Below are 27,827 nucleotides of genomic sequence, written 5' to 3' on the forward strand. Positions count from 1 at the left end.
AGACTGCAGAAGAAAATGTGTGGCTTTTATAGAAGAATTATTAACAGGCACAGTGAATTTTGTCGAGTTATCAACTTTTTATCAACCACTCGAGCCCTTTGAGGGAGAGGGGGTCGGGGACAAGGTGCCAGCTGTTTTTATGAGCCAAAACCATCACAGGCACTTTTGTTCTTACTTCACCAACTGAATTCACTGAAAGTACCTTTAGAAACAAGTGCTTGAAAGTATTAAGGTATGGTTAAAGTCAAAATATTTATCATGCAAGAAAAACTACTGATTATCCTTATTCACTGGAAGCAGCCAGTGCTGTTGCAGCCTGTGCTGACTTTGCCCAGGTTACCCTGACCTGACCATAAGGCACACAGCTTATCTAACTGATAGTGCCCCAGCAGGATTGTGCAAAATGCCCAGGCAGCCCTCCTGTGACACCGGGCCATGCCCACTGCTGGGAGCAGGACAGGCTGTCACCACAGGGCTGCTCTCGGGGGACAGTGGCCTCACCCTGTAACACAAACCTCTCGTCATTGTCACAAGGCCATGGCTAAACACCACTGAAGCTCGTGCTTCCTTCACCTGCCTTCTCTTACGGGACTAAGGCATCAGCCCCTTTCACGGTTGGGATTAGCCATGCGAGGTGAAACAGGTGAGGCTGAATGGGCCTTACAGACACAAGCCTCTTGGTTTACAAAGGTGCTCAAAGTGCAGCTCACCCAAACTCATTTCACATCACGCAGCAAGGGGCGGCATCTTCACCCCATGGTGGAGCTCCCCTCTCCCATCGCTAGGCCTTTCCCCTGTCCCTTTGGAGCAGACCCACGGGTCCCTCAGGCTGCTCCTGGCTCCGGGGTTTGGCCTAGTCCCTGGATCCCCTACAGCAGGGGCATGGAGATGGGCTCAGACAGAGCTTCCTGGACTATTCCCATCAGGAACCTGCAGGAGGAGCATTCCAGCAGCTTCAGCACTGAGGGGTTCACGTTGCTCACCAACCTTCCCCTCTGTGGGTGGGGAACCAAAGCTGCTGCCCAGGTCACTGTGGATGCAGGTTCTCAGCAGCAGATCAGTGGCTGCTGTCCAAGGCAGCTTAGTTTTCACAATGCTCTTTAGCTGATGTGGGGTTTTATAACTGGCAGTTGGGGTTTAATTTATGTCTGACAAACTGTGGGTTTGGTTCCTAGAACAAAGATTACATCTACGGAGTAAAAAAAATAAATCATTTTCAAGCATGGCAAATACTTCACCGTGGTTTTACCAGCACTATAATCTGGTCCCATTTGTTTAACCCTTTCTCATGTAAACCTGATGGCCCATGTTAGAAAAGCCAAGCCATTCACTAATGAGTTGTGTCATGCCTTTGCAGATTTGGTATATGGTAAATGTAGCTAAAAGATTTGAGTACACAGCTAGTGATGACTGGTAATTGAGGCTCAAAAGCTAATGTACTATGGTGTAACTATGAGCAACTGCAGGTTTTATTACAAACAAAACCCCACCTTGCTTGGGGAAGGTTTGAAGTCAGGGGCAGGACAAGCAGAAGAGCTTGATGTGATCTTTGATGGCAGATTTAATGCAACAATGCTTGTGTTCAGTATCTCAAAAGTATAACACTTTATTGCTGAAACACCACACTACAACAGTGACACTGAGAAGTGTGCACGAAATAAGGGTCCTCCCTGGAGACTGTCCAGGCTGTGCCTGGCTGCAAGGGCAGGCTCTTCCCAGAATCCCCACATCCCCCAGCCCAGGGCTTGCAGAGTCTCGCCCCCATCCCACCTCATCCCACGCCCTGGGCAGCAAACTGCATTCCTGGCCATGCTGCTGCCATGGCATGGCATCATCTATGCTTCTGCTCCAGGTGTAAGCAAAAACCTCCCTGTGAGGGTGTCGGCTTCTGGGGTTTCTTCATAGAACTGGAAGCCAAGCTCTATAAAAACATTTTGAACATCGATAACAACTTCAGCACCCAGGCTCTCTGCCCATACACTCACAGCCCTTTCACGCTTCGCATTTCTCCAAAGGATATAGCCTGAATTAAAAAAAGAAAGAGAAAAAAAAGAAATCCTAAGAAAATCGTGAGGGTGATGAACCACTTTGCTGCGCCCAGGAGCTGCCCTGGAGAGCATTTCCTTCAAGCTGTACTCAGCTCTTTCTGCAGTGGCAGTGGAGGAGAGGGGCAGAGGCTGGCTGGGGCCTCCCCACAGCCCTTCACAAGGTGGACACCCGTAGTCTGCATTCCCCCACAGCCCCATGGGTGCTCTGACTGCCATAGTGGCTGAGCGATGCTCACCCACAGGTCTCCTGCCAAGCTCATTGCACCCCTCACACCGGAGCACAGGGGGAGGAAGATACCCAAAACTGTGCTCCAGCCTTGGCAGGCTGGGAAGAGGGGAGCAGTGTGGGCTGGCCCCACTGGAGCCGGGAGCTCATGCCAGAGACCCCTAGAGCCCATCCCCCGGGGGTCATGCAAAACCCTGGCTTCCACTGGATTAAGCCTCAGGGGTTACCTGGAATGTCTGTGCTCCATGTGACTTCCCATCACTGTACTGTACTTCCCATCACTGGTAGGTACCCCATCACTGTGACTTCCAGGCAACCAGCAAACCCACCAACTCATTGCTATACTGATGCCAGGTAGTGCCCAAACACTACCTGCCTTTATCTCACCATCACTTTGCAGTGCAAGGCACCATGACAGCATTTAAACTGTATGTCAATGTATATTTATGCCTGTCTCTCAAAAATACTTGTTTTGGTATAAAGGACATTAACTTCCAAACTATAAAACTGGCCTACAAACAATGAAACTCAACATCCATTGAAGGTGGCAAAGGTGCTGGGGAAAGCAGAATGATACATTTTTTACAGAACACTCTCAAGTCTTTTCAAGAACTAGCCAGTGGCTACCTCTTCACCCCACATGGTCATGGGTAAGTGCCACTTTTCTTCATTGCTTTCTACTGGTTTTAAGAATCAAATAACTTGCTTCAATTTTTTCTTTCTTTTCAGTAATATACTGAAGAGCTACATTTTTACCTATTTGGTAGGATCACATTCTGCTTTGCATTAACAGACTTCAATATAAGAAATGAATGTGTGCCCAGTCAGTAACTAAAATAGCTGGATTGGATGTGTGTGCATTAATTGGAAGAATGAGGATGAATTAAGGCAGATAAACTTAAGAAAGTACAATACCATTGCTATTGAAAATTGTGCAAAAATGGTGACTTAAGCAAGCAGAAAACACCTTCCAAATCCACTGGAATCCTTTGGGCTCCAGCACTCACAGCAGATGAGCATGTCCCTCACCAGTACCCAGAGAGCCCTGCAGCAGGTGTGCAGGAGGCTGATGGTGGCCACAGCAATGGCTTGTGCTGGGCACAGGGGCTGGGGCATCTCACTCAAAACACAAAGGTCGGCTCTGCTTCGGACCCTTTGGCAGGTGGCATATTTGGGTAGCTCCACCATGTCCTATCCAAAGTCCCCTAATTTGCACTACCTTCTGCATGTGGTGCATTAGAAGCATAATATGTTCTTGACTCTCAGAGCAGCCTTGTTCAGTGGCATGACATTCAGGCTTAGTCCCTGATCTTCTTGATCGCACTGGCAGCACTGGCACACGTGTAGTTATTGCAGACTACTACAGCTGTGTGGCTGCTGCACCACACAGAAGTGAGCAGTTGCTTCTCTGAGTGCACAGGATCCCAGCACCAGGGAGGCAAGCACTGGGAGACACAAGCAGCAACCTGCTATGACAGCTACCCAGCCCATATCTGTGATGGGGCCTGACACGGACACATGACTGGTGCACAGAAGACAGTCACAGACTCAAGAACTCTATGATATTGGGGATGAAAAGAAACAACACAGACCTCTGCTTCTATAACCAGCGAAATAAGGAAGTCTTCATCATTTTTCCATGCATGGATTTATTACCAAATCAGATATTTATAGGAAATCGTAACAGTTTCTCCAATAATAAAGTTTAATACTTTAAATTACTTGGGAAGATTCCGCATATCCTTAACACTTAATTTAGTATCTCTGTTATTCCTTAGGATGAGTTTTCTTACACCACACAATAAAAATACTAAAGTGTTTCTGTTTTTTCCTGTGTTGCAATGTACAGCTTCACGCACTGCAGTCTTCGTTCTCACAAGAACATGCTATGTGTGCATCAATAGTGTCCTGAATATCCTCTGACTTCTGGTCGAACTTCGCCTGTTTGTCCGTCAGACTGGTAGCAGAATCTGATGGGCAACAAGAAGTGCAAATAAACAGTCTACCTCAGAAGTCATTTTGCAAGGTACAGTATTTACCATACACTAGTCATTAATTACAGCAAGCTTGGCTTCTCGCTGGCTCACATATTTATATTTGCCTAAGAAGTCACACAGAGATGTTCCAGGAAACCCACTTAATTAATAAGCCTGTTCTACCTTTAAAACTACTACTTCCGTGTAGAATTTTATTAATAATACATTTAGGGAAGGATATTATGATCTTAAAGGAAACCTGGGACACAGACACGAACCTATCATCTATATAAACTGTTTCTACCTTATCTAATCTCTTACAGTCTACCACATACCTATAAAAAGGACATCCTCCTATATTGCTGCACCTGTATGCAGGAATCTTGTCCACACTTGCCCTTCTACTGCCTACATCAGTTCAGTGAAATAGGATCACACCCGAAGTGTGACACATAAAAATATACAAGGTAAGGATCCCTGTTTCAGGTTGCTGCACATGATCAGATGTGGCTGAATCCTCACAGGCTGTAACACACAGCTGTGCTCTTACCCTGACCTTACCCTGGTAGCTCAAAGCACCATGAAGGGGAGTTCAGTTTGGATTTTAAATTTTGGTATAATGAAAAACACAGTAAAATTACAACAAAAAAAACCATCTCTCTCACTAAAGGAAGTTTTACATATTAATGAAACAGGAAAAGGTCTTCAGTCAATATTGCAGGAAGTCTCTAGCTGTGAATGTATTAGATTATTCATACATTTACAGTGGAATAACTGAGTCAAGGCACAATCTATTAAGTATTTTGTGCAGCTCCTATTCAGTAAGATTTCTGTTGATTTACCTGCTGGGAGACAGTGGAAACCAACAGTGACAGGAGTAGTCTTGGTGGCAGAGCATCCTTTCATACAGCGCAGCACGGGCTCTGTAGAATAGCACTTGGACTCTACACCCGCAAGCTGAACGGTCTTCTCAAGCTTCACGAATGAGCGCCTCAGTTTGCAGACTGTAACACAATCATTGGTGATAGTTCATGAGCTTACATTCAAAATCTTCAGATCTCCCCAGAAAGACCCATCTGCCAATGCTGGCGATTTGCAACTTTTTGTAGCTCCCTATTGAATTAGCTGATTTTAAAAGCTACGTAAACTTAATTTCAAATGCAACTGGTTTATTTCTAGATTAGCATGTAGAAACAAAGTCTAATGTATTTTATAATAAACATATTTCAAAGTAAACTGGCTTACTGAATAGCTGCAAAAGAATTTGAAAATGTTGAATATTCAGCAGTGGAAATAAAGGGGGAGATTTCTGACCAAATAAAAGTAATCACTAAAGAACTATGCTATTACCACTGTCATTCAGACACAGAATTGCTGCTGAGAGAGATCATAAGTTATTGCTCCCAGCCAGTAATATTGAGCTCATTTTGGATTCCCAAGACAAGCAGTTACATGTGTGTGAGAAACTAAATGGACCACAATTTATTCCTGATTATAAGCTTTAGTCTCTAAAATTCCATCAATTTCCACCATATGTTAAAAGGAAACACAATATGTGGTCACTACCAACCATGGGATTGTTATTGGGTACTTGCATGTGCACTCCATAGCCATCTATAGCAAGCTTGATGCCCAATATAAGTGACAAACACATATAAGGATAAAAGTTAATGCACAGCTAAACATATAGAAGCCATCTCCAGGGATCAAGGATGTCCTTCAGACCATGACAAGTCTTCTTCACAAAGGGAATGTGCTGGTTCTCCTTGCAGCATTATGGAATGCTGTTGCATCAGAACCTCAGCTAACAGCATCAGCACACCATAAGATCCTAATCTACTGAAACACTTAAAAGACAGCTTTTTTATTTCAGCAATGTAATTAACTCCCTGGAACTGTTCATGCACTTGAATGCTTTGCTTGACAGGTTGTACTAGTCCAACATTCAGGTGGTCAGACATGGTAATCATTACTAATCTCCATCTGATTTTTTGATGAGTTAAATGCTGGAAATTGATGTCTGGAAAGTGCTGTTATGCGTAAATCAAAGCATTCCATGTGAGTTTATCCTCTTATATTTCTTTTCCTGATCTTCTAAAATACTTCAAAGCTGAAACAAAGATGCCAACTGACTGGTGTATTTTGGCTCATTTATTTAACTTGAGACTTCTTACTTCTTTCTAAACTGGCAAGTAATTTTAATACTTAATATATTAGTTAATAATGAATTCTTATAAAAAAATTTATTTCCAAAATGTGTACGGATTTAGTATTTTATAAACAGATTCTACGTTTTCTAAACAACTGCAATAATATTATATTAAATTTATTAGAGCTTGCATACCTCCTGTACATGGCTTTTCCTCCAAAATCCAAGAATGTGCAAAGCTCACTGCATCTTTAGCTAGATATCCATTGGGCATCCGATATTCTTCTTCACATTCTGCGTCATATTTTCCACATATCCCACACGTTTTCCCTGCCATCCATAAAGCAACTTGAATCTGTGAGAAAAATAGTGAGAACCATTTCAAGTTAGCAAAAAGTAACACCTATGGAGCAGAATTTTGCTATCAGGTCTCTTCCAGTATAAGCGAATACACGAACATTTAAAATCTCTTTGGTAAGAATTCAAAAGATCTGTCTGTCAGATGGCAAAGCCCTGTGGTGCTGCAGTGTCTTTAACTGCTCCAGCCTTTAAAACCTACTGTGGCAGTCTGGTATGTTAAGTTATTAATAATCTAGACTATTAATAGGCTGAAGCTTTTGCTTGATGGATGTTTTCATAGTACAGATGATAGATATAGTATGGTTTACTGATTTCTTCCATTCCATTTTCACATTATTTTTAGTGCAGCATTTAAAGCATTCATTCGTCTTAAAGAAGGGCTTCATTTGTGCTGATCTGAAGATCTAAACAGCTGTAAGAACAGTGGGCAGGAGCTGAAACTCATCTTTATTGCAAATGCAATGCTGACTCTGTGTGTGTGCACTCACATGCCCATTTCCCAACACACACCTGTACTGCAAGAATAAGGTATTTTTGTTGGTGAAAGATTCTTACTTCTGCTCATAAATAAAGAGCAGGACTGTGCAGACCTGTAGTGTCATCTTCCCTTTGGGTCTTTTTTTTGGGCCCTGCACATATTTGGCTTTACCACTGTATACTCTTGGACACATACATACAGATTTAAGGGAATCTATGGAAATTTCTCAACACACAAGCTTATGAATAGGTGGAAAGATACCTTGAATGTGTATCCATCAAAGTACAATTTGTCAATGCCATAGGCTGGGGCAACAAGTACAAGCCATTGATTTTCACTGTAGATCCACAGAGGAGCACCTGGAAGAAAACGATATTAAACAAAGCAAAACCAGATCCAAAACAGACCCAACTTAGCTTCTTTAAGAAAAAAAAAGAAAGCAACTGTCATGTTTCTAAAATCTTATTTTCCTTGAAATTCCTCAATTTTTCTATTCAAGAAACACAACATTCAGCAAAATAATGTAGAAAAGTGTAAAAAACACCTATAAAGATCAGGTGTTTGTAAATGGTGGAAAACAATTTTAGTGATCAGGAGTTTATTCATTTTTCTTTGGATTAGTAACATACTCATATTTATTTCTAGAAATTATTAGATCTGCCTATATTATCTGTACAGTTGTACAGATGTACAAGGCCCTGAGTATATTATATAGGAGTAAGGAAATACAAACACCATGACTGTCACTGGAGCCATTTCTACCACAATTATAACTTCCCTAGGACATAAGAAATAGGACAGAGCTCAGCACTGGCAGTTGCTAACACAATCAGTAAGATGTAGCCCAGTTCAAATACTACAGCTCTACAGGAAATACCTGCACTGTATATAGTCACTGACTGCATAGCACAAAATGAAACAAGGTCCTCCTGCACCCTTTTTTCCTAAACCATGTGAAAATGAAACAACAGGTGCTGCGTCACTTACCAGCAGATGCATATGAAACATTCGTCGTGGGGCTTTCAACCCCATCTACCAGCAGTTTCACTTGTCCTCTCACAGGGCGCATATCAATTTCACTGTTAACAAGAAGAGTGTTCATACCCTGTTTGTATGACATTCACATGCATACAGTGACAAAGATATTTTCCTGCTCACTGAGTATCACTGGCCACAGTATAACTCATTTTAGCTACTTAAATTACATCAGGGGTATTCCTGTTACATAAGATGCAGGATAACATCATCAGCATCACATGGAAAGTAAATAAGGGAAATGCTGAAATCCCATGGGCTGCTAACAATAACAGTAAAGCTCAGATCTAAGCTCCGCTGATGTTAAATATGGACAACGTAGTCCCTCATGCTCCCAGCATCTGGCAGGAGTTACTTACTGATTGCCAAGCTTGATGTTGATTGCTTTCAAGTCCACAGCTTCTTCAACATTCCTCATCATCACCAGGAACTTAAGGTCAGAGCTGCAATCCTGAGCCAAGATGTGGTAGCAGTTTGCTGGCATTGTGTAGTTAAACTGAACTTCGTTAAAGGTTGTTATCTTGTTGTGGGAAACTGAGCAGCGAGCTGGTTAAATAAAATGCCAGTGAGTATTTGCTTTTCCATTAAAAAAAAGTCATTAAATGGAATATTTTATTTTTAGTGCTATATTATTTTAGCTTTATATTTTTTTTCCACTCTGTGATATTTTTGCATGGATTACAGGGGCTTTTGGCTACTAAGCACCCATAAATTCTAAAAAAGGCATGGAAAATATACTCCTCTGTCAGAAAATAATTCCAGAAAGTTTATTGTACCTTGATCCCTGAAATGTTTATGATTTCTGTACTATATGCATAATATTCTCTCCCAGTGGAACCATCCTCACATTATTATATCACATGTTCTAATTAACTGGAGACAAATAATCCCAGGAAAATTCAGAAGATGCTCATGTAATTCAGGAGACAGAGGATGTCATGCTTCTGAAACCAATTAGACCCTGACCTTTCAAATTCTCGAGCACTGCAGAGGGGGCTTCAGCAAAGAAGTCCCATATGGGAGGCTGCAGCTCTGAAGCTGGTATCCTGGGACCTACAGGGAGTGGCAGGGGAAGCCTCATGGCTTTTTCGTAGAGGATCATCTGAAAGAGAATTCAAAAAGACACTCAAAATTGTGCCAGGTATTCACAATTCATATTCAGCAAACAGCTGAGATGAGCTGTTTCTCCTACTTGGAATTTTATTTCAATTTCTTCTACTTTGGCTGACAAAGACTTTATGTGAACACAACTTATCTGACCATGAGTTCTTTTGATTCTGCTTACAGTTTTCTCTCATAGTGTGGGTTGTCAGTCAGATATTATTAGGGAAAGAATTATTCAGAAGTGACACTTCAGAGGTGGTTAGGTGAACACTTACAGAGCTACTACAGATGTAAATGTGTCATTATAAGTACCCACAACACTCTCCCTTTCCATGAACAAAATCATTCTATAAATATTCTTGGATGTAACATAAAAAGGTTGAAAATAACCAAAAGTTGTTTTACTCATTTGCACCCAACCTGATGCTTACTTAATTTCTCATTCTTAGAACTGACCCACTGTAATAAAAATGCAACAGCCTCACTTTTCTAATAGGAAAAATAGGAAAGTGATAATAATATTTCGCAATTACATCAGGAAGCTTGACAACAACATCACATGTCCTTGGAGAAGTTAGAGCCACGATCACCCTGGCTTGTCGAGAAGGATTCTTGTCTGCTTTTTCAGAGAAGCCCAACATAAATGCAGCCCCAGGAACAAACTTGTAAAACCTTCAAAAAGTCAAATCAGAAAGAGCTGGTGAAATAGAGAACCAAAAACCAGCACACATCCCAAACAGATTGCCTCACATCTGTAAGTAGCATAGGGAGTCTTCAGAGTAACTGATGAGGTCCCCATGACCACTCTCTGCTTTACTTATCAAGTCTTCAGTGAAAGGAAGGATCTGTTCCTCAGTTTTCAGCAATTATGCCCAGTATAAAGATTAGTGTACATTACAGTAGCATGGCTGTGATCTCCCACTCAGCTTTTATGTCCAAGTGCAGTATTCAGACAGATCAAAGAATAAAATAATAGCCAGTACTTTAACCACTCACTTTAATCCTCACGAGTGGATGCTGAATTTCCCAGCTGATTGATACAACAGATGACTGTCATTAAAGATTAAAACCTCACCATTCTGCTACGGATCTGATACTTGAAGGAACTTTAGGCCACTCCACTTTCACTTGTGCAGCAGGGTGGGCAGCAAACCGCCCGGTTACCAGCTCAGTTGAAATCTTGTAGTCCTGGCAATTCCGGCCCCATTTCAGATAAGCCTATAATGGAGAGAGAAACAGTCCATTTCTAAATGCATGAAACATGGTTTTCCTATGATGCATACAGCTGTCTGTAACTATTTTTGAGCCTTACCACTGCCTTGTGAGCATTGAGGACTGAAGCATCAGCACAGAGTTTCCACTTGCTTGAATCTGTGAGGTTTGACACAAATACCTGCATCCGGGGCCTGACGGAGTCAATATCAGCATATACCACAAGCTGGAGGCCTCCTATCTTTTCATCATTACGAATGCCATGAAGAAAAACAGCTAATACTGGTGTTTTAACATCTCCCAAAAACTTAGGCTAAGAAGAAGGGAGAGAAAGTATGCAAAGAATAGAATTATAAATGAGTTAACATTTTAGATGCAAGATCTAGATGGATAAATGAAAAATAAGCAACTGAATTGCAAACATGCACCAGCGTATGTAGCACACATAAATATATGCCTATAACACGTATGTCTTTAATGTGCATGGCTCATTCTATGAGCTAAAATTTTTGCCATTTCCTGAGCTACAGTTTATGCTGTGGAAATACTGATATTATTAGGTTACAGTAATGAATGTGGTTTGGGCTTCATATAGTCACCTTTGAAAGAAAGAAAGTGGTTCAATTTGACTAACAACATTGGCTGTCAGCTGTACTCATCACTCATTCTCACACTAGCTTTTTGCCTGTCCTCCTTTTTGTCTGTCTGCCTGGTCTGTTGGCTTTCACCTTCCACTTCAGCTGTGAGTTCAGTGGGCAGGGCAGCACGCTGGCACAAAATATAATCCTCCAGGATGTTGTCTCCACCATCAAGAACCTCCTCCCTTGAGAGCAGGGCCTTAAGCATACTGTGACCTGTAATTCCTTCACTCCATTGTTAGACTTCATCACTTTGCCCAGTAAGGAAGTCTGCATGCATCAGGCTGAGTGGTGGTGAGGAGCCAGTGCTACATGTTGCTTCTGGAGCATGCCTTCCACTGAGGCTCTTCTTAGCCTCGGCCCCCACCACCACCCTTGCACTGGCACTGCAGCACCTCAACTTCCCTCCTTGTTGCAGAAGTCACAGGATCAGCCTCTGCAGCATCTGTTGGCTAGGAGTACATGAGGGAAGGATTGTGGTGCAAGTAAGAAGGATCCTCACCTCATTGCTGAGGAAAGTGTATATGGGAACTAAGATGCGTGTCTCACTCATAACTGATAGGTGAGACTTGAGAGGTAGGTGAGACTTGAGAGGTTGTTATGTCTCTCTTCCCATTATCCTAGCTGTACAATTACTGCAAGCACAAGGCCACTCTGCCAAAGCTGACAAAATCCCCTAGAAATGATGCAACTAACCCGGGAAGCAGCTCGAGATGAGGCATGAATGGATCTGGTAGAGGCGTATGTGCTGCTAAGTCGTTCAGCTGGGAGTTTTGTTTTTGGGAACTGCAAGAAGAAAACACGTCATGCTGTAGAGGGTAACTTAAAAGCATGCTTATACAAATTGCACAAGGCAGCGCTGCAGAATACTCTCTGTCCTGGCACTTGGTGTTGGTAAACTTGCGTTCCAACCCTGAACAGCTCAATGACTTGCAATATGCTTTGTCCTGCTTAGTACATGTGATTTAACTCTGAAAAATCTTCTTTATCCAAATATATCTCACCCCTCAGAAGAGACATATAAGAAAAGTGTCTAGATGAGAATTCCCTGTGTCAAAAAATGATGACCAGAGGGAGTCAAATTGAACCAGCCTCTGGATTCAACATGAAAGACAAGAACTGATTTATTTTGCTTATGGAAGGGCCTGATGGAAGACACACTGAATGGACCAACTGAATGGACACACAGCTGAACTTCCCACTTTTTGAGAAACACTAATATCAAGCACACTGCTCCTGGCTGGCCCACACCCTAGGAAGAAAATTTTGCTATACTAAAGTACCTTAAAATATGGTGTCCTCCCATGTTTGTCAACACCACTATCCTGGTGTGAATTGAGTGATTCCCGCCCAAGAAACAAAGTGATCAAAGCCAGTCGAATGACCCAAGCTCTGATGATAGAATCTTTGCTCCTCCAAACTGTGCATCCCCAGTCCCTTGTACTGCTTTGATAGAACTTTGCATCTAGTTTGCAGAGCCATAAATTGCATCATGTGGAGAACATAAAGGAGAACACAGCCCTTTGTCTTTATGCAGCTTAGAAGAACCACCACGGTTGATTTGGTGTTCTAAATGTTATCAGTACCCTAATTTTCCTCAAAAAAGACAAGTTGCCTTTAAGCTTTCCATTTGACTCACAACAAACTCCATACTTAATTTACTGAGGAAAGGAAATCTCACCTCTTGTCTATGCGCTGATTTAAAGCGGTACAGATAAATCTCATCATCTTCCTTTGAATATAAAAAACAAAAACAAAAACAAAAAACCCACAAGAAGATGAAAAGTCTCAGAAGAAAAGAAATGCTATAATTACATTGAAATCTGAGCACTGGGAATTAAGTAAGGATTTTACTAATTATCATTCATACGTAGTTCTGTATGCTCAGTCACAAGCACATAACGCAAGACTTGAAGTAGTTTGGATAAAACATGTTCCTACTGCAAAATTAAGACAGAAACATGCAATATATACTCACAAAAAGCAATAAATTAGCAAAAAATTGGTTCCATGCCTATAGCAAAAGTTTCACGTATTTGAGGTGTTCTGAACTAGACTTCTGAGCAAGTGATTGCAGGTGTGCTTGCAGAATTAATATTGAAATTTTATGTTACTAAAATTTACTGTGTCAGCTCATAATTTCGGGATTTATACAAAACAGCTGCCATCAGGAATATGATTCACAAACATTAGCAGCATCAGTCAATTTACTGGCAAAGTTACCCATATTTTGGAATATCTGCTGCTGCTGCCACCTTCCAGATGTCCTGAATGATGCCTATGGCTATGGTGACTCGACGACTTGCTGCTGCTGCTACTGCTGCTGCTGCTACTGCTGCTACTGCTGCTGCTGTCATTCAGATACCTTGAGTGATGCCTGTGGCTATGGTGACTCGATGACTTGCTGCTGCTGCCACTGCTCCTACTACTACTACTACTGCTCCTCCTACTACTGCTGCTGCTCCTACTACTACTACTGCTGCTACTACTCTTGCTGCTGCTGCTGCTGCTGCTGCTCTTGCTGCTGCTGCTCCTACTGCTGCTACTGCTGCTCCTGCTCCTCCTACTACTACTGCTGCTGCTGCTACTACTCTTCCTGCTGCTGCTACTGCTCTTGCTGCTGCTGCTCTTGCTACTACTGCTCTTGCTGCTGCTGCTCTTGCTACTGCTGCTTTTACTGCTTGCATCTTTGTTTCTTGCTTGCTTTACTTCATCATTCTCATCTTCATCCACAGCCTTTTTACGATCAGGAGAAGCAGCAGATGATGAGGAAGAGGAGACAGCTGAGGAGGCAGAAGATGAACTGGAGGGATTTTTTGCCTTGGGGTCTATCTCAAGCTCTGTTAGCATAGTGTTTCCTTTCTTAGAAGGTTGCTTCTTCTGATGTCGTGTTTTATTTGCAACCTGCAAAAACAGTTCAAAGAAAAATGCAAGAGATGTGAAACATCTGGTTCTGCATTAACAAAGTAGGACTTCTCTGGGCATCAGACAAGCTGCTCACATCAGCCTTTCAAGGAACAACTTCCCTGCTTCACTCACTGCAGAAGCTGCAGAACTCCCTTATATCCACTCTGCCCAGCTGAAATCTAGCTCAGCACAGAGGACCAGCCCAAGCTGGATGCCCTCCGTAGCATCAATCCTTTCAGATGTGGCTTTGGCTTACAGGCCTGGCACTGGCACCTTTCAAACTAACCCCATCCTTGCTTTCACACATCAGCTTTCCACATGGAACTTCAAATTCTTGGCTTTATCTATGGGAAAATATTCCCTTTTCCCATGCTCAAAGGCTCTTACCTTGAACACCTTTTCAATGCCTAGAATCTTCTTCAGCTTAGCTTTAATGTCCTCATATGGAGATGATTCATCCTCTTCCTCAGAATCTGAGTTTACCTCATGTATTATTTTTGAAGCTGCTGTGGATCCTGCCTGAATCTCCAGCTGAATTTTGTCAATATCAGCATCTGTTCGAACTACACACCAATTGCACACATTAGAAGGTTATACTGTTTCAAACAGCACCGACAAACCTAAGATGACAAGGCTTGTGCTCAGTATTGTACCTGGCAGCAAGACTATTTTAGCTTCGTGTTCTCCAATTAATCTGTGCAAATATGTGTTTTTTAGGAAGCTGGCATCTCGTGACCTTCTGGAAAAGCAGAGCTGACAACCAAGGCGATACAGTTTGATGCAAATATCTTGTTTATGAAGTTTTCTTCCTATGCCATGGCGAAGATCCTCTTGAGAGCTATAAGCATGTTTCCTTGGCATGCTGTCAGCTTCTTGCTGCATTGGAGATAAGTATGTGAATACCATTGGGAGCATACCATAAGCAAGAGTAAAACTGCACATATGTGCATCATGGAGAGGGTAAATATTACTATATAAGCAAAAAACCAACAGGTTACCATTGTGAAACCTTCTCTGGAAGCGCTCTCTTCTGGTTTGAAAGGTTCTTCTACAATATCTGATGAAGCATCTTCTGGAAGAATTGAGGTCCTCTTTTCAACACCTAGTTCTCCTATATTTCTTGATACAGCAAAAGCTTTATGTCTGTTGAGATATGTGCAAAAAATAGTGAATTATTCTGACCCCTTGTCTTTAGATTACATGAAATACATCCCTGTCAGTATCATGTGACAGCACAGAGATATGATGCTTGAACATAGAGATTTTATATGCAAGTATAAACAGAAATATTAAAGACAAATAAGAGTTGAGTTCATGAGAAATTCCAGTTTCTTGTATCAGGAAATTTTCAACATCAGGATGAATTTAAACAAATTTCCAAAACATGAAAGGCATTAATTTAAAAACAACAATTGAACCCCACTTGAAAGCCAATAAAATAATAATAATAATAATAAAAAATTAAACCCACACAATAACAGGCAAATTAAAATAAACATTAAATTTCTAAATAATTTAGGTATCTTTTGACTTTTATTTCCTCTATTTCTCTTCCTTGCTCTTTATCCCAGAGGTTCTGCTAGACACTGAAAAGTCACTCTGCCTGTCTAGAAACCTCTGTAGGACATCAGCAAATTGCAAACTTGGTAAGGTTTCAGCAACAGAAATTATTCTGAAATAAGACTACCATACCTTCCAGCCACTATCTCAGTTTCCTCATGGCATGGATTTGTTTCAATCTTGATGTTCTTCTGTTTCACATCTATCTTGGCATCAAACTTGATTGGCACTCTTGCCAGGACCTTGCCTTGAATTTCAACAGCATGTTGAAAGTATTCCGTGTTGACACCCATTGTTGCGACTGTATGTACGTATAAGCTGAAACAGAGTGAAGCAGTCAGGTGTAAGAAAGGTGCTCCTTTTCAACATGCAGTTGTGCCTTTTCATAGAACTCCATCAAGTGTAAAGCCTCAAAAACCTGCCATACCTTGGGCTTATGTCTGCTCGAATCTGCACGGTGGATTCAAGCAACTGGGAAGGTCTAAAATCTCCAGTTAGAGGGGGGGTTATCTTTCCATCAACTGCAAATGACAGGACAACATTTGAACATGGCAAAAGGTTATGATGCAGCACACTGACAGTGGAAAAAAAACTATAGGAAGAAAAAAAGAGCTGACCCAAATTGAAACTTTGTTAATCAGTATAACATTAAAATTCCAGAAATGCAAGGAGCCAGAAGACAGAGTGATGGTGAGCAACCAGGCTAAACAAACCCTGCTCTTCAATCTTTACTCATCTCAAGTGTGAATATTTTTCTTGTACTGCAGACACAAAACTGGATATTGAAATCCAGATACAGCCTCAGATGTGCTAAATAGAGGGGAAGAATAATTTTCATGCTAGCTCTGCTCTCACTGTTGCAGCCAATAGTGCAGTTGGCCTTCATCACCACAAGAGCACACTGCTGATTCATTATACCAGCTTGTCCTCCAGGCCTCCCCAGCCCTTTTCTGCAAAGCTGCTTTGTCTGGGTGATGCCCAGCCTATACACTTGCATGGGTTACTTCATCCCACATGCATTGCCTTTACTGAATTTCATCATACATTTGTCAGGCCATCCCCCCCACCCTGTCAGGGACCCCTAGGATGACAGCCTGACCCCCCAGTGCAGTGACTGCTCCCACCAATTCAGTGTCATCATTGACACAGATTTGCTGAGGAAGCCTACTTTTCCAAAGTTCAGATTGTTAGAAGAGACAATGAACAAATGCTGAGAAGCTTGTCATGAGTAACTCACAATGAGCCACCAATTAGACTTTCATCTGTTGACTACTCTTGGAGGATCAGCAATCCACACAGCCTTCACTTACTTTGTAACCCATCCATTCAATCCATACCTTCCCAGCTTGGCTACAAGGATGTTATTTAAACAAAAATAGATAAATAAAAATATCCACAAAACAAGAGGCAGGTATTCAAAGCTGTTATTAAAACAAACTAATAAACCAAACACTAAGGGCATATACAAGACTTCTGTGTAAAGAGACTCCTCATGTGGTGTCAGCAGAAGCAAGGGTCAGTTTTGCCTAGACTAAAAGTCTGCTGCACAACACGGTATGATCACTGAATTCATTTCTTGATAAGTATTTGTACTTGCATATTTATTGTTTTAAAACAGTGCTCTCTGTCTCTTTTCACAAGCCTTCTTCTCTTCATGCCTTTTCTAACATTAGTGGTAGTTCCCTTTTGATTGTCTTCTATTTTTTCCTCTGCTTAAATCACCATTGAATCCTATTTAGCCTGTGTGTGCATCTCTTGGGAGCCACCCCCTTCTGCCCATGTTTATCTCAGCTCTCCATGTTTATCTCTGCCCTTGAACACTATGATCTTTCTCTCTGGTTTCCTACATTTCCACCTCAACTTCTCTGTCTCCAGCCCATTCAAAGATGAGTCAGAAATCTGGTGTGTCCAGCCTCTCTTCAAGCATCTTCTACTTCCTCTCCACTACAAAAATTAGTTCCTTTTCTAACTTCCTGGTTTTCCACTTCTTTCTGCAGCCCACCTTGGCCTGTCCCTCTCAGCCCCTGCTCAGAGCTCATATGGCTGATCCTGTACTTCCCACTCACTGCTGGCTGCCGCTCGTGCCAGAGCAGACGTGTATGACCCGTACTCCAGTGGCAGGCCAGTGCAGGTAGGAACGATGTAGCGCAGCTCTCCAAGCCACACCGGCTGTGTCCATTGTCCTGCAATGCCATTGCGGATTTGGCTGGCGACTTTCTTTATCGTCGTGCTCCTGTCAGCTGGTTCTAGCACAGCCTGCAGTAAAACGGAGATCCAAGAGGTTAAGATATAAAAGTACAATGGTGTCAGATCTTGCAAAGAGAAGTAGGGGTCTCTGGTACCTTCATAATCTGATGCAGGACTTCCTTATTGATGTTGACATAGGCCAGCTCTTGGCCAAATAGTTTCAAGTAGGCTGATATCAAGGGGGTTTCTGTGGGCAGCTCTTTCCATCCCAGCAGCTAGGGAGCAGATAAAGAAATAAGCAAAGTTCCTCAATGCAACACTTTACAAATGGTAATTCAGCAAGGTGATCAAAGCCATTGCTGACCAAGTTGCAATCTTCCATTGCTGCTGGTGTTTCTTTGCTGTTTTGTAGGTAGCACAGTGTCACTAATTCAGACTTTCCCCTCTCATCAAGGTGCCCGTGCATATCCTCATGTGTTTAGTATTCTAATGCAATAACATTTACACAGAAGGCCTGGGCCACTAGTACCACCAAACCCAATTTGAAAGCACAGCAACAAATCGCCTTTTTTCCAAAGACAAAGGTATGTTCTTGTAAACTAAGTGAGGTAGACGAAGGGAAGGATAGGGAAGCCTGCCAGCCATGAAACACACGTGATGCCTGCTTCCCCTGTCTCTTCCCAATGCTCACTGTGCAGCCATACATGAAGTTGGGCAGAGGCTGGGCCAGAGCGAGAATTTGCAGAAGCTATTACAAACATCACAGAAGTGATGTCCCCAGCAGTTCCACTGCAGATCTTGCTTTCACAGAAATACTTGAGCTGACTGCTAGGCAGGTATTTACCTTCTGATAAAGGGCCTAACTAATATGAGAAACCTCACTAAATACCCCCTCATATAATGCACACATTGTATTACTAGAAATACCTACAGCTTTTCCAATCTCCTTTATCTTTTTGTATGCAGGATATTCAGCAAACGGGATATTCTGTTTTGTGATAACATCTGTGAGGCCTTCCACACGGACACCAGCCTACAAAACAAGACAGGAAAGAGCAGTCTGAAACATACTTACAGAGATGAAACTTTGTAGTCAATTTTAATTTCAATTTGCCTGATTAATAATTCAGGTAAATATTTACCTCCACCAAATCAGCCACTGACCCTGCAGAATATGCTATCAGCTTGGAAATTATTGCTGATGGGAACATCGTTCCTGGGCTGTTCATAATAAAGACATCTCCGGCAGCGCCAACTTTATAGTTATCTGTAGCAGAAGTAAAGAAAAGACATCTTTTTTTTCTAACCATTCCATTTATGACTCAAGATCATATTTCTGCAGCTTTTTCCATTGCCAACTCTGATGTATCATTACTTAAATCTTTTTAGGCACAAATTAATAAATGGCTACTCATGTGTTTTCAAATATATGAATGTCACATTTAATTCAGTATCTTACTGAAATGCAGAATGACATATATCTGTTAAGAATGGGTTTCTGAAATGTAAATTTCCTGGTCAATGAAATGCTTTTACTCACCAAAGTAACCACCAATACGCACGACCTTGCTATACCGATAGCTGAGCCTGTCCAGTTTGGGGGCCAGCAGCTTAAGGGCAATATTGCAAGCTGAAGATCTAAACAAAATAGGAAAGGTAATAACATTCAGAAATAAGATGCACCCCCAACGGAATATGAACTGAATTCAGTTTGTCAGCACATGCAGTGTTCATCAACAAGAACATAACAGAACTTATTTACAGATTGTCGACTTCACTTCTGTCTCTACTTACATGTTGTACAAGTACGGCAGTCTGCTCTTCGACAAAGCCTTCATGTGGGAATATACAAAACTGGCCACTTGCAAATTGCTCTCTTTCATTGCCACATTAGCTATTGTTGTTATCAAAGGAAGGGCAGGCCTTGTCTCAAAGATAATAGTACAAGCCATCATCCGCACTTCTGGAGGAAGTGACTGGTCTGCAAGGATCTGGATGAGATGTCCCTGCACCTTCAGAGAGAAAACAGTGACTGAAATTACCAGTAATTGAGACTTTTTTTACAGACTGGATCCACACATAACCCACAAGAAATACGGGAAAGGGGGTCATTATCCCTGCAGAAAGGTTTCCTGATCTGTTTGATTGCATGGTTCCACGTAATTTTATGAAGAAGAGGCCATGGAGGAACAGCCCTATGGAGAACAGCTGGCACTGAATCTGAAATAAACATCCATGTATGAATGTATTAGGTCAACTCACCACAACCCAAAAAACAACAGCATAGACTTTTGCGTTACATTCAAAGAGCAGTGAATAACTTTGGAAGAAACAACTGTAAATGGTAAGGCAGATTCATTTTTCGGAGTAGCTCCACTGATTTGATGAGCATGCTTCACTGTTTTTTACATCACTTTTAAAAGGGAAGCTTCAGCAGCTCACCAAAGACTGTCTGAGTGGATGCTATCTGCTGTCGCACACACCTCCTATACCTAAACCAGGTATAGGCAGAAGGCTCAACACATGAGCAACCTCCACAGGTGGTCAGTGGGAAAGGTCTAGAAGAGGCAGAGCCATGTCAGCATTTTGCCCAGGAGTTCAATAGGAAGTGTCTCTCTCCTCCTAACTATCAAGGCAGTTTAAATTAAATGCCTGACTTTTAGGTGGCTAAATTTCCACCACAGCATAGGCCTTAGTTGGTTATGACAGATGACTAAAGAAACACTGCTGATATTTTACTGACTAATAACTATTACAGCATAGCAGAAAATATCAGCTTAAATATAAAACTGTACTGTGGTGGTCTTAAAAATAATATGTTTATTTATTTATTTATTTATTTATTTATTTATTTATTTATTAACCATGCTGAATCCATACACATGAAACCATTAAGCTCATTACGCTTACAGTATATATTTTCTAATTCACTTAGTAAAGAAATCCCTGGCAGATCTTACTTACTGTTTTGGAGTCTTTCCAAGCTATTTTTCTCAAAGCCATTATGGCATCAATCTGAATGTGGATGGGGATGTCAGAAGCACTTGATGCAGATATGGGAAGGAACTTCTGGATGCGCTTGATGCTGGCTGGTTCTCCCATGTTGCCAATGCATTTCAGAGCTAATTTCATTTTGTCTTCGCGGCCCCTGCTGAGTGCTTCATCTGCCAGATCATGGATGGGCTATAGACACAGCACAGTTCAGTCTTCCTAATACACAGATTATCCACAGTGTTCCCCTTCCCCACTGAAAAGCCTATCACAATAAAGCAACTGGATTTAATAACATCACCCAGTGATGGCTTTCCTCAGGATTTTATCTTACAATGTGAAAACTGTGTTTTCAGTGACAAAGCAAATTAATTAATTAATTGCCTTTGTTCTGAAGGAGACCTATGAAATGTGTGTTTGTGAGCCCACTTGCTATTTTCATACTCTATCTTACAAGATCTGGGCTAAAGTAACGAACATTACTGAGCTATTAAGAACTACTTGACAAAAAGCCACCTACCTGAAGAAATTCTTTAGGACAAGATGAGGCCTGAGAGCAGTATTTATTGACCACAGAGCTGTATCCCAAGCAGGCAACTTGCTGAAGCATGGGACTTTTCTGGATTCGAGAACTGGTTATTAAATCCTATGGGGGGAAAAAAGTGAGGAAAAAAAATAAATTGCTATTTAATATGTTGCTTCATATAGCTTTCAGAGCAGGAAAATCATCAGAGCTTATCTAAGGGGACCAATTTCAGAATGATTATTGTCCATATCCAAACAAATCAGCGTGTAGACATCATATTTGCAAGCTTCACTTAGGAGCTTAATTCTCCATTATTCTCAATGTATATCTAGGTTTGCAAAGCGCCATCTTGATTTTCCTCAATTAAGCCTAACTCTGAAAATACAAAGATTATGGGTGAATATCAGTGTATAAATGCAACATCCTTAGAAAAATGTGCAACTCCATTATATTAATGGAGATTATAATGGAGATGGATATTAATGATGCATTCTCACATCATATCATTTTTTCCTATTTAAGAAGAATAATATTGACTAGAGGTGGCAAAATCCTGTTCAGAATACATGATTCATTATTGTATCAAAATAGTTGATGTTTGCACTACTACTTGCACTTCTAGTTCACAGGAATAGTTTGCAATTAAAAGAGCTCTTCTTTTTAAATGACATTGCACGCAAATCACCATTTGTTTCAGAAGTAAGTGACAGAAGTGGACAAAATGTAGTCTCTGGAATGCATGAGGTGATCCCAGCAAACTAAAATGGGAGTTATTCTCTGACACTGTTATGGGAAAAAGACTTGTGTATCCATGTAGCAAAGTGAAGACACAAAACTGAACTCCTCTCTCATGCATAACGCCAAAAGAAATCCATGGCTCAACATTTGCATAAAATTAGTACACATGCGAGGAGTATCCAGTCTCTGATGTACTGAACAATCAAAAGCTGTCATCAGGTTTCATTCCTTTTATAATCAGATAGTGAAGATTCACGCAGGTTTACTCACTGCTGCTATTGGAACGGTGTTTTCATCAGCTTTCATTAAATGAAGAGCAAAAGAAACACTTAGAAGAGTCTGAATGTAGTTAAGGTCATCATTGCGAATTCTGGTCTTAATGAATTTGAGTGCTTCTGCGGTGCCTGCTGCAGAAACTGCACTCAGCAGCCATCGCCTGCAAGCAAGTTAAAAAAAACCAAACCCAACACCTAAATGTTAGCTCTTGATTCTCCAAAACTGGAAAAGTTTCTTGTAAGTTAATACAATGAAATACCTGTAGCGGGGTTTATCTGAAAATTGCTTCCAGGTGGATTCAAGAGTATCAGTGCTTGCTATCCGGCAGAGCTGGACAAGCTCCAAGAATCTGTATGGAACATCATCGTGGAAATCTTGTTGGTTATTCTGGACTATGTGTTGCAGGGTTTCTACTATCTGTTACAAAACATGAAAGAGAGAGGGCATATGTAATTAAATCCTTCAGAATTTATGATCATTACTCTTCTTTTTTCTTTTTTTTTTTTAATTAGGAAAGCAATTTGAAGACCTAAAAATACTATACCCGTTGCTCGGGGTTCTTCGTTCTGATCAGCTGCAGTGGCATTTGTGGCAGTGCTGAGAAGTCATAACGAAGGCCTCCATAGCTCTGCATGGAAATGTCTGGGGCACTTCCCCGTTCACTTCTCACTTCAAGCAAGGTGAGCTGCTGTCTGTCAAGATACAAGCGTCACCAGAGGAATGAATTAGCTCTCTTCCTCCATCTGCCTTGGCTGTTTGTTGGTTCAGCAATACTGTGACAGTATTAGTTTTACTCTTTAATAATTCTTCTTATCACAGTAAAATATTACAGTTTGCTAATGGACAAAGCTTCTCAATTGAAACAAAATAGTTCTGTAATCAATGATCTTATTTCTACATGCAACATCTTCCTCCTGACACTATAAATTAGACCTTTTTTAGGACAGAGTGGTAAAGTTGCATTCTTACAGTATAAGCAAGCAAAAGAGTTTTTCTCCTTTTCTTCCATGTACTCATAGTGCCAAGCTCACCAGGGCACAAATAAAGAATGGTTCCTTGAATTTTTAGGAGTGTGGAAACCCTGAGTATGAGTACTTGCAGCTTTACAGAACTGCTGTGGAACTCAATTCTCATTTCACTTCCACTGGGGGTGAAAAGGACTGCCAGAATCCTCACTCTGAAGCAAGCCCATGTCCTGCCTACCTTGCTTCCATGACAGCAACACCAGTAGGTTCACTGAATGGAGAGATCTGATAGACCTGCTGTGACACCACTTCTGTGATCAGGGTGCCACTGTCTGACTGCTTCAGTTTGTAGGAGAAAGCTGCAGTTCCCTTTATGAGCCTTGCTTTCTGGAGGAGGAGGACAGAGAGATTCAAAGAGTGAACAGGAGCAGAATGGCCAGGCTTGTAATTAAGATTTTTTCATGTCTCACATACCATCACATCAGCAGGACAAGGATAGATGTAAGCCATTCCAACACTCTTGGTGACTTTTTCCTGGCAATTATTTTGGTCCACAGTTTTGGTAACAGAGACTCGGCTATTCTTCCTGTCTTCCTGGATGACGTACCTTGTATGGCAAACACCTCCAATTCCAGCCTAGCAGATCAATACAGATAATGAGACTTCCCAATTATGCCAGTATTTCACTGTGTGAGAAGTTCTACTGAACAAAGATTCTGAAGGAATGGCATGAGGGTAAGGACCTACTGAACAGCCTTAATTACATTTTGAAACCTTTAACCATTACACACATTTAATCCTATTGAACTAAACAATAAACATATGAGAAATACTCAGGGGATAGAGTTAAAATGAAAAAGTAATGCATTAACTAATATCAACAATGAACAAGTAAAATGGATCAAGTAGCTGACTCAGGGAAGCCATATAACAAATACTTCCATAGCTAATCATTCCTTTTTCTTGAAAGGGCTGTATGTTAAGTCTTAAACAGAATCCAGCCCCGATACTTTGTTCAACACATATGCACGCATTTTCTTCTGTGTGAATGAAAATTATCCTTTTTTTGATGATGAACATTCGAAAGTAGATGCAAACAAACAGAAACTTCTAGGAAGAGCACCTAAAGAGAACAATTACATTCAGTAAAGTAGTTTTAGAATGGAAAAACAAACCTCTTGCAATTCATACACATTCTGTGACTTTTTAATGGTTATCTGTATCATGTTCAGTATTCCTCTCACTATGTTAATACACATATTGGGGCAGTCTTCTGGGCCATAAATGTTTCCAACCCGTCCACTATCGTATTCAAACTTGAAGGGCCGGCTAAAACATGAAGAAACTATCTGGGTGATTTTGGAAGACCGAGTAAATGGGTCCCTTGGCCAGATGCCATTGTATTCCTCGAATTGTGGAGAGCGGATCTGGGAGGAAATAAAGAAAAGATATGTAAGTGAATAAAATTACTTTGGTACTATATATGCAAATAGATTAGAAGAAATTAACATAATCGCTAGTTATATACTCTTTCCTTCCAGATATAGGTTTAGGAATTCATTCAGCAGTTTATTCTTTTGTCTCTTGCTTACACTGTTATAAAACCAGTACAAACCCTGTGGGATCAGCACTGGTATTTCATCTTACAGATGCAGTTGACATATTACTGTTATCTCATATGGACCTTTTAAACATTTTACTTGCATTAACTCTATACAGAGAAAGGCTGATTCAAAAAGTAATTTAAACATTTCCATTCAGCCTCAAAATAAACATTTTGCTTTAGGGGAAATTCAGTATTTAAAAGGTCTATGGCATTCTAAATGTAAAAAAAAATAATAAAAATTTTAGAACATTTCGTTTTCCAATATTATTTTTTTTTTACTAAACTGGTTGCAGTGCCTAGCCCATAATTTTGACACCTTGCCCTCATCAGTGAAGGATCTACCACTCAGCTACAGCCAGCAAGAGCTGTCACTGAATTCAGTGCCCAGAAAAGAAACTCTGGTTTGTAACTAAATTAAACAGACAAATAAAGGTATTTTTTCTGAAACATTTATTTCAGATGGGTCAGTTCCTATCTCTATTGATGCTGTCAGAAGCATGATTGCACACGTACAGATCTCTCACTGCATTATCCAAACACTACATGTTATTACATGCTCCTTTTTGATGCCTTTCATTTTTAAATATTTCGTCATGTTATCACTTTTTATTTTTAGCTTGTATCATTTTTTAAGTCTACATTTAGTAATTTCCTGTATGACAATAACTCTGCATACCCAAGTCTGGCTTCCCACAGAGACTGGAAATGTGTGTTGAGACTAGAATCAAATCTTAAAACACAGAGCAGGCTTTGAATGCTTTGAGTTAAAAACAGTGATTTTCTAGCAGAACCCTGGATTTTGGCACCTCTATTTACCTCATAAACTCTTGATGAACATCTGCTACAAACAATTTCCACAACAAACACTGGTGACTGGATGCTAAATCACTTGTCACTTCCAAGACTTTAGCTTGAGATCATTCCCTGACATCAAGGGGGTCACGAGGATGATCAAGGGACTGGAGCACCTCCCATATGAAGATCGGCTGAGAGAGTTGGGGCTGTTCAGCCTGGAGAAGAGAAGGCTGCGTGGAGACCTCATAGCAGCCTTCCAGTATCTGAAGGGGGCCTATAGGATTGCTGGGGAGGGACTCTTCATTAGGGACTGTAGTGATAGGCCAAGGGGTAATGGGTTAAAACTTACACAGGGGAAGTTTAGATTGGATGTAAGGAAGAAATTCTTTACTGTAAGGGTGGTGAGGCACTGGAATGGGTTGCTCAGGGAGGTTGTGAATGCTCCATCCCTGACAGTGTTCAAGGCCAGGTTGGACAGAGCCTTGGGTGAGATGGTTTAGTGCGAGGTGTCCCTGCCCATAGCAGGGGGATTGGAACTTGATGATCTCAAGGTCCTTTCCAACCCTAACTATTCTATGAGTCTATCTACAGCACTAAGGCTCTAGTTGTATTTCCAATAGCTTTCCTAAACCACAGATTCACCAGATGTAGTTATAACTGTGATTTATAGTCTGCTGTTGCATAGTACATTTGGTAGTGGATACAGTACCTTGAGGAGGTAAGTGCTCTCTGACAGCCCACTGATCTCTACTTTGCTGCTCAAGCGCACACCAACTTTGGCTAAACCTTTTTCTTGAAGCCCATTCAACACCCAGCCTTCATAGCTGTACAAGTGGCTCTTTCTGCTACTGAATCCAGGGTCTGTGGGGAAACAAGAACAATTTTTCACAATACTTGCAAGCACGTTCCAGGAAGTAGAAATTACAACAAAGTCACCCAAAGAAGGCCATAAATTTACTTACCAATATCAACCTTCTGGCTACCTGCAAAAAGAGATAAAAACCAGATGAGTAATTGTCAGTCTAGATCAAATTGTTGCCATTGGACTTAAGAAAATTTGGGGAAAAAGAGATTAAGGGACATGTAGGCTTACCTACAAAGGTGAGCGCTAGTGCAAGTATGATTCCCTTCATAGTGAAGGTGAATGGGGCTCTGCTTGTCATGGTGAGACTTTTATGGAAGAAAGCTCAGGAACACGTGGCCAGGTTCTGCTGAATTCTCAAGTTTTTTATCAGTTTATGTAAACAGTTCTCTTGCAATCATACTTTCTCTTCAGATGGAATAATGGAAATCAAGTCATAACTTGGCATCTCACTGATTTTCTCATATAAGCCCTTCTCTACATTGTTCAAAGGTTTCTGTTTATCCTAGTAAAACAATTTTACCAGGTTGTTTACAATAAATTTATAATAAACACATTTCCTAGATTGTGTCACCAGCTGGCTGCTGGTATTCAGTCATGGATCAGGTTGATTGCGCCCTGGTTATGCTGACCTGGCATCTAACCCAAACAGTTATCTCACTGATAGTGGCCCAATTAATAGAGTCAGTGTCACATGTGTTAAGAATGCCCTTTCTCTTCACTCAGCATTGGTTTACAGTTCCCACTGTAGGCAGGAGACAAGGACAGCTAAACCTTAGCTAGTCTTACACATAACCTGCACCAAAGCAGATTTAATATCCTACTGAAAACATGTATGGATGGAAAATATATAGATGTATTAAAAATAACAAACCCAGGGATCAGTGTGCCCTTTCAGCTCTGGTCACACTGACCATGAATATTTTTTAAATGAACAAAGATTTCATAAGCAATCTGTAAATATTTTATCTTCCAAGGTAAATGACAGCTGAACATGAACAATGAAAAGCTGCAGAGAGCGGCAGCAGGGACGCAGGGGGAACGGGAGTGCAGGTCAGCTAGATCTTTTACATTTGCTAAGGAGCAAAATTCAAAATGTATGATTCACATAAGCATTCTGGTTTAGAAATGTCAGGGGCATGGAGGCAAGCGGAGATGCACAAATCACATTTGCCCTTTTTGAGTATG

At 41.1% G+C, this 27,827-nt stretch overlaps 1 protein-coding gene across 1 annotated transcript; it reads right to left on the reverse strand.

Moving 5' to 3' along the window:
- Nucleotides 1–3,903: 3,903 nt before the first annotated feature.
- Nucleotides 3,904–26,955, reverse strand: LOC133207878 (vitellogenin-2-like). Its single transcript, XM_061345217.1, has 35 exons — nt 26,871–26,955; nt 26,740–26,760; nt 26,487–26,638; nt 24,552–24,803; nt 23,851–24,012; nt 23,615–23,763; nt 22,956–23,103; nt 22,671–22,828; nt 22,406–22,571; nt 21,392–21,517; nt 20,845–21,063; nt 19,675–19,892; nt 19,421–19,518; nt 19,023–19,147; nt 18,812–18,913; nt 18,036–18,155; nt 17,760–17,949; nt 16,121–16,214; nt 15,826–16,011; nt 15,132–15,276; nt 14,787–15,009; nt 14,521–14,696; nt 13,450–14,130; nt 12,908–12,958; nt 11,923–12,012; nt 10,689–10,901; nt 10,452–10,594; nt 9,910–10,048; nt 9,239–9,374; nt 8,632–8,818; nt 8,225–8,316; nt 7,499–7,596; nt 6,595–6,754; nt 5,093–5,254; nt 3,904–4,244 (listed from the first exon to the last, which is right to left on the reverse strand). Exons 1-35 carry the CDS (start codon nt 26,938–26,940, stop codon nt 4,126–4,128), a joined length of 5,571 nt encoding a protein of 1,856 aa, XP_061201201.1. The 5' UTR covers nt 26,941–26,955; the 3' UTR covers nt 3,904–4,125.
- Nucleotides 26,956–27,827: the final 872 nt, after the last annotated feature.

Source organism: Neopsephotus bourkii, unplaced genomic scaffold (genome assembly GCF_033783945.1).
Source record: "Neopsephotus bourkii isolate Nb327-2 ecotype Australia unplaced genomic scaffold, CSIRO-AGI_Nbou_v1 NB_234, whole genome shotgun sequence".
Classification (NCBI taxonomy): domain Eukaryota; kingdom Metazoa; phylum Chordata; class Aves; order Psittaciformes; family Psittacidae; genus Neopsephotus; species Neopsephotus bourkii.

Excerpts from the sequence above, each read along its gene's own strand:
- LOC133207878 (XM_061345217.1), bottom strand. The coding sequence starts at position 26,940 with ATGACAAGCAGAGCCCCATTCACCTTCACTATGAAGGGAATCATACTT. Across the intron at positions 12,959-13,449 it reads GCAGATATTCCAAAATATGG|GAAGATGATGAGATTTATCT; the intron begins GTAACTTTGCCA and ends TTATATTCAAAG. Across the intron at positions 6,755-7,498 it reads TTGATGGATACACATTCAAG|ATTCAAGTTGCTTTATGGAT; the intron begins GTATCTTTCCAC and ends TTTTTCTCACAG.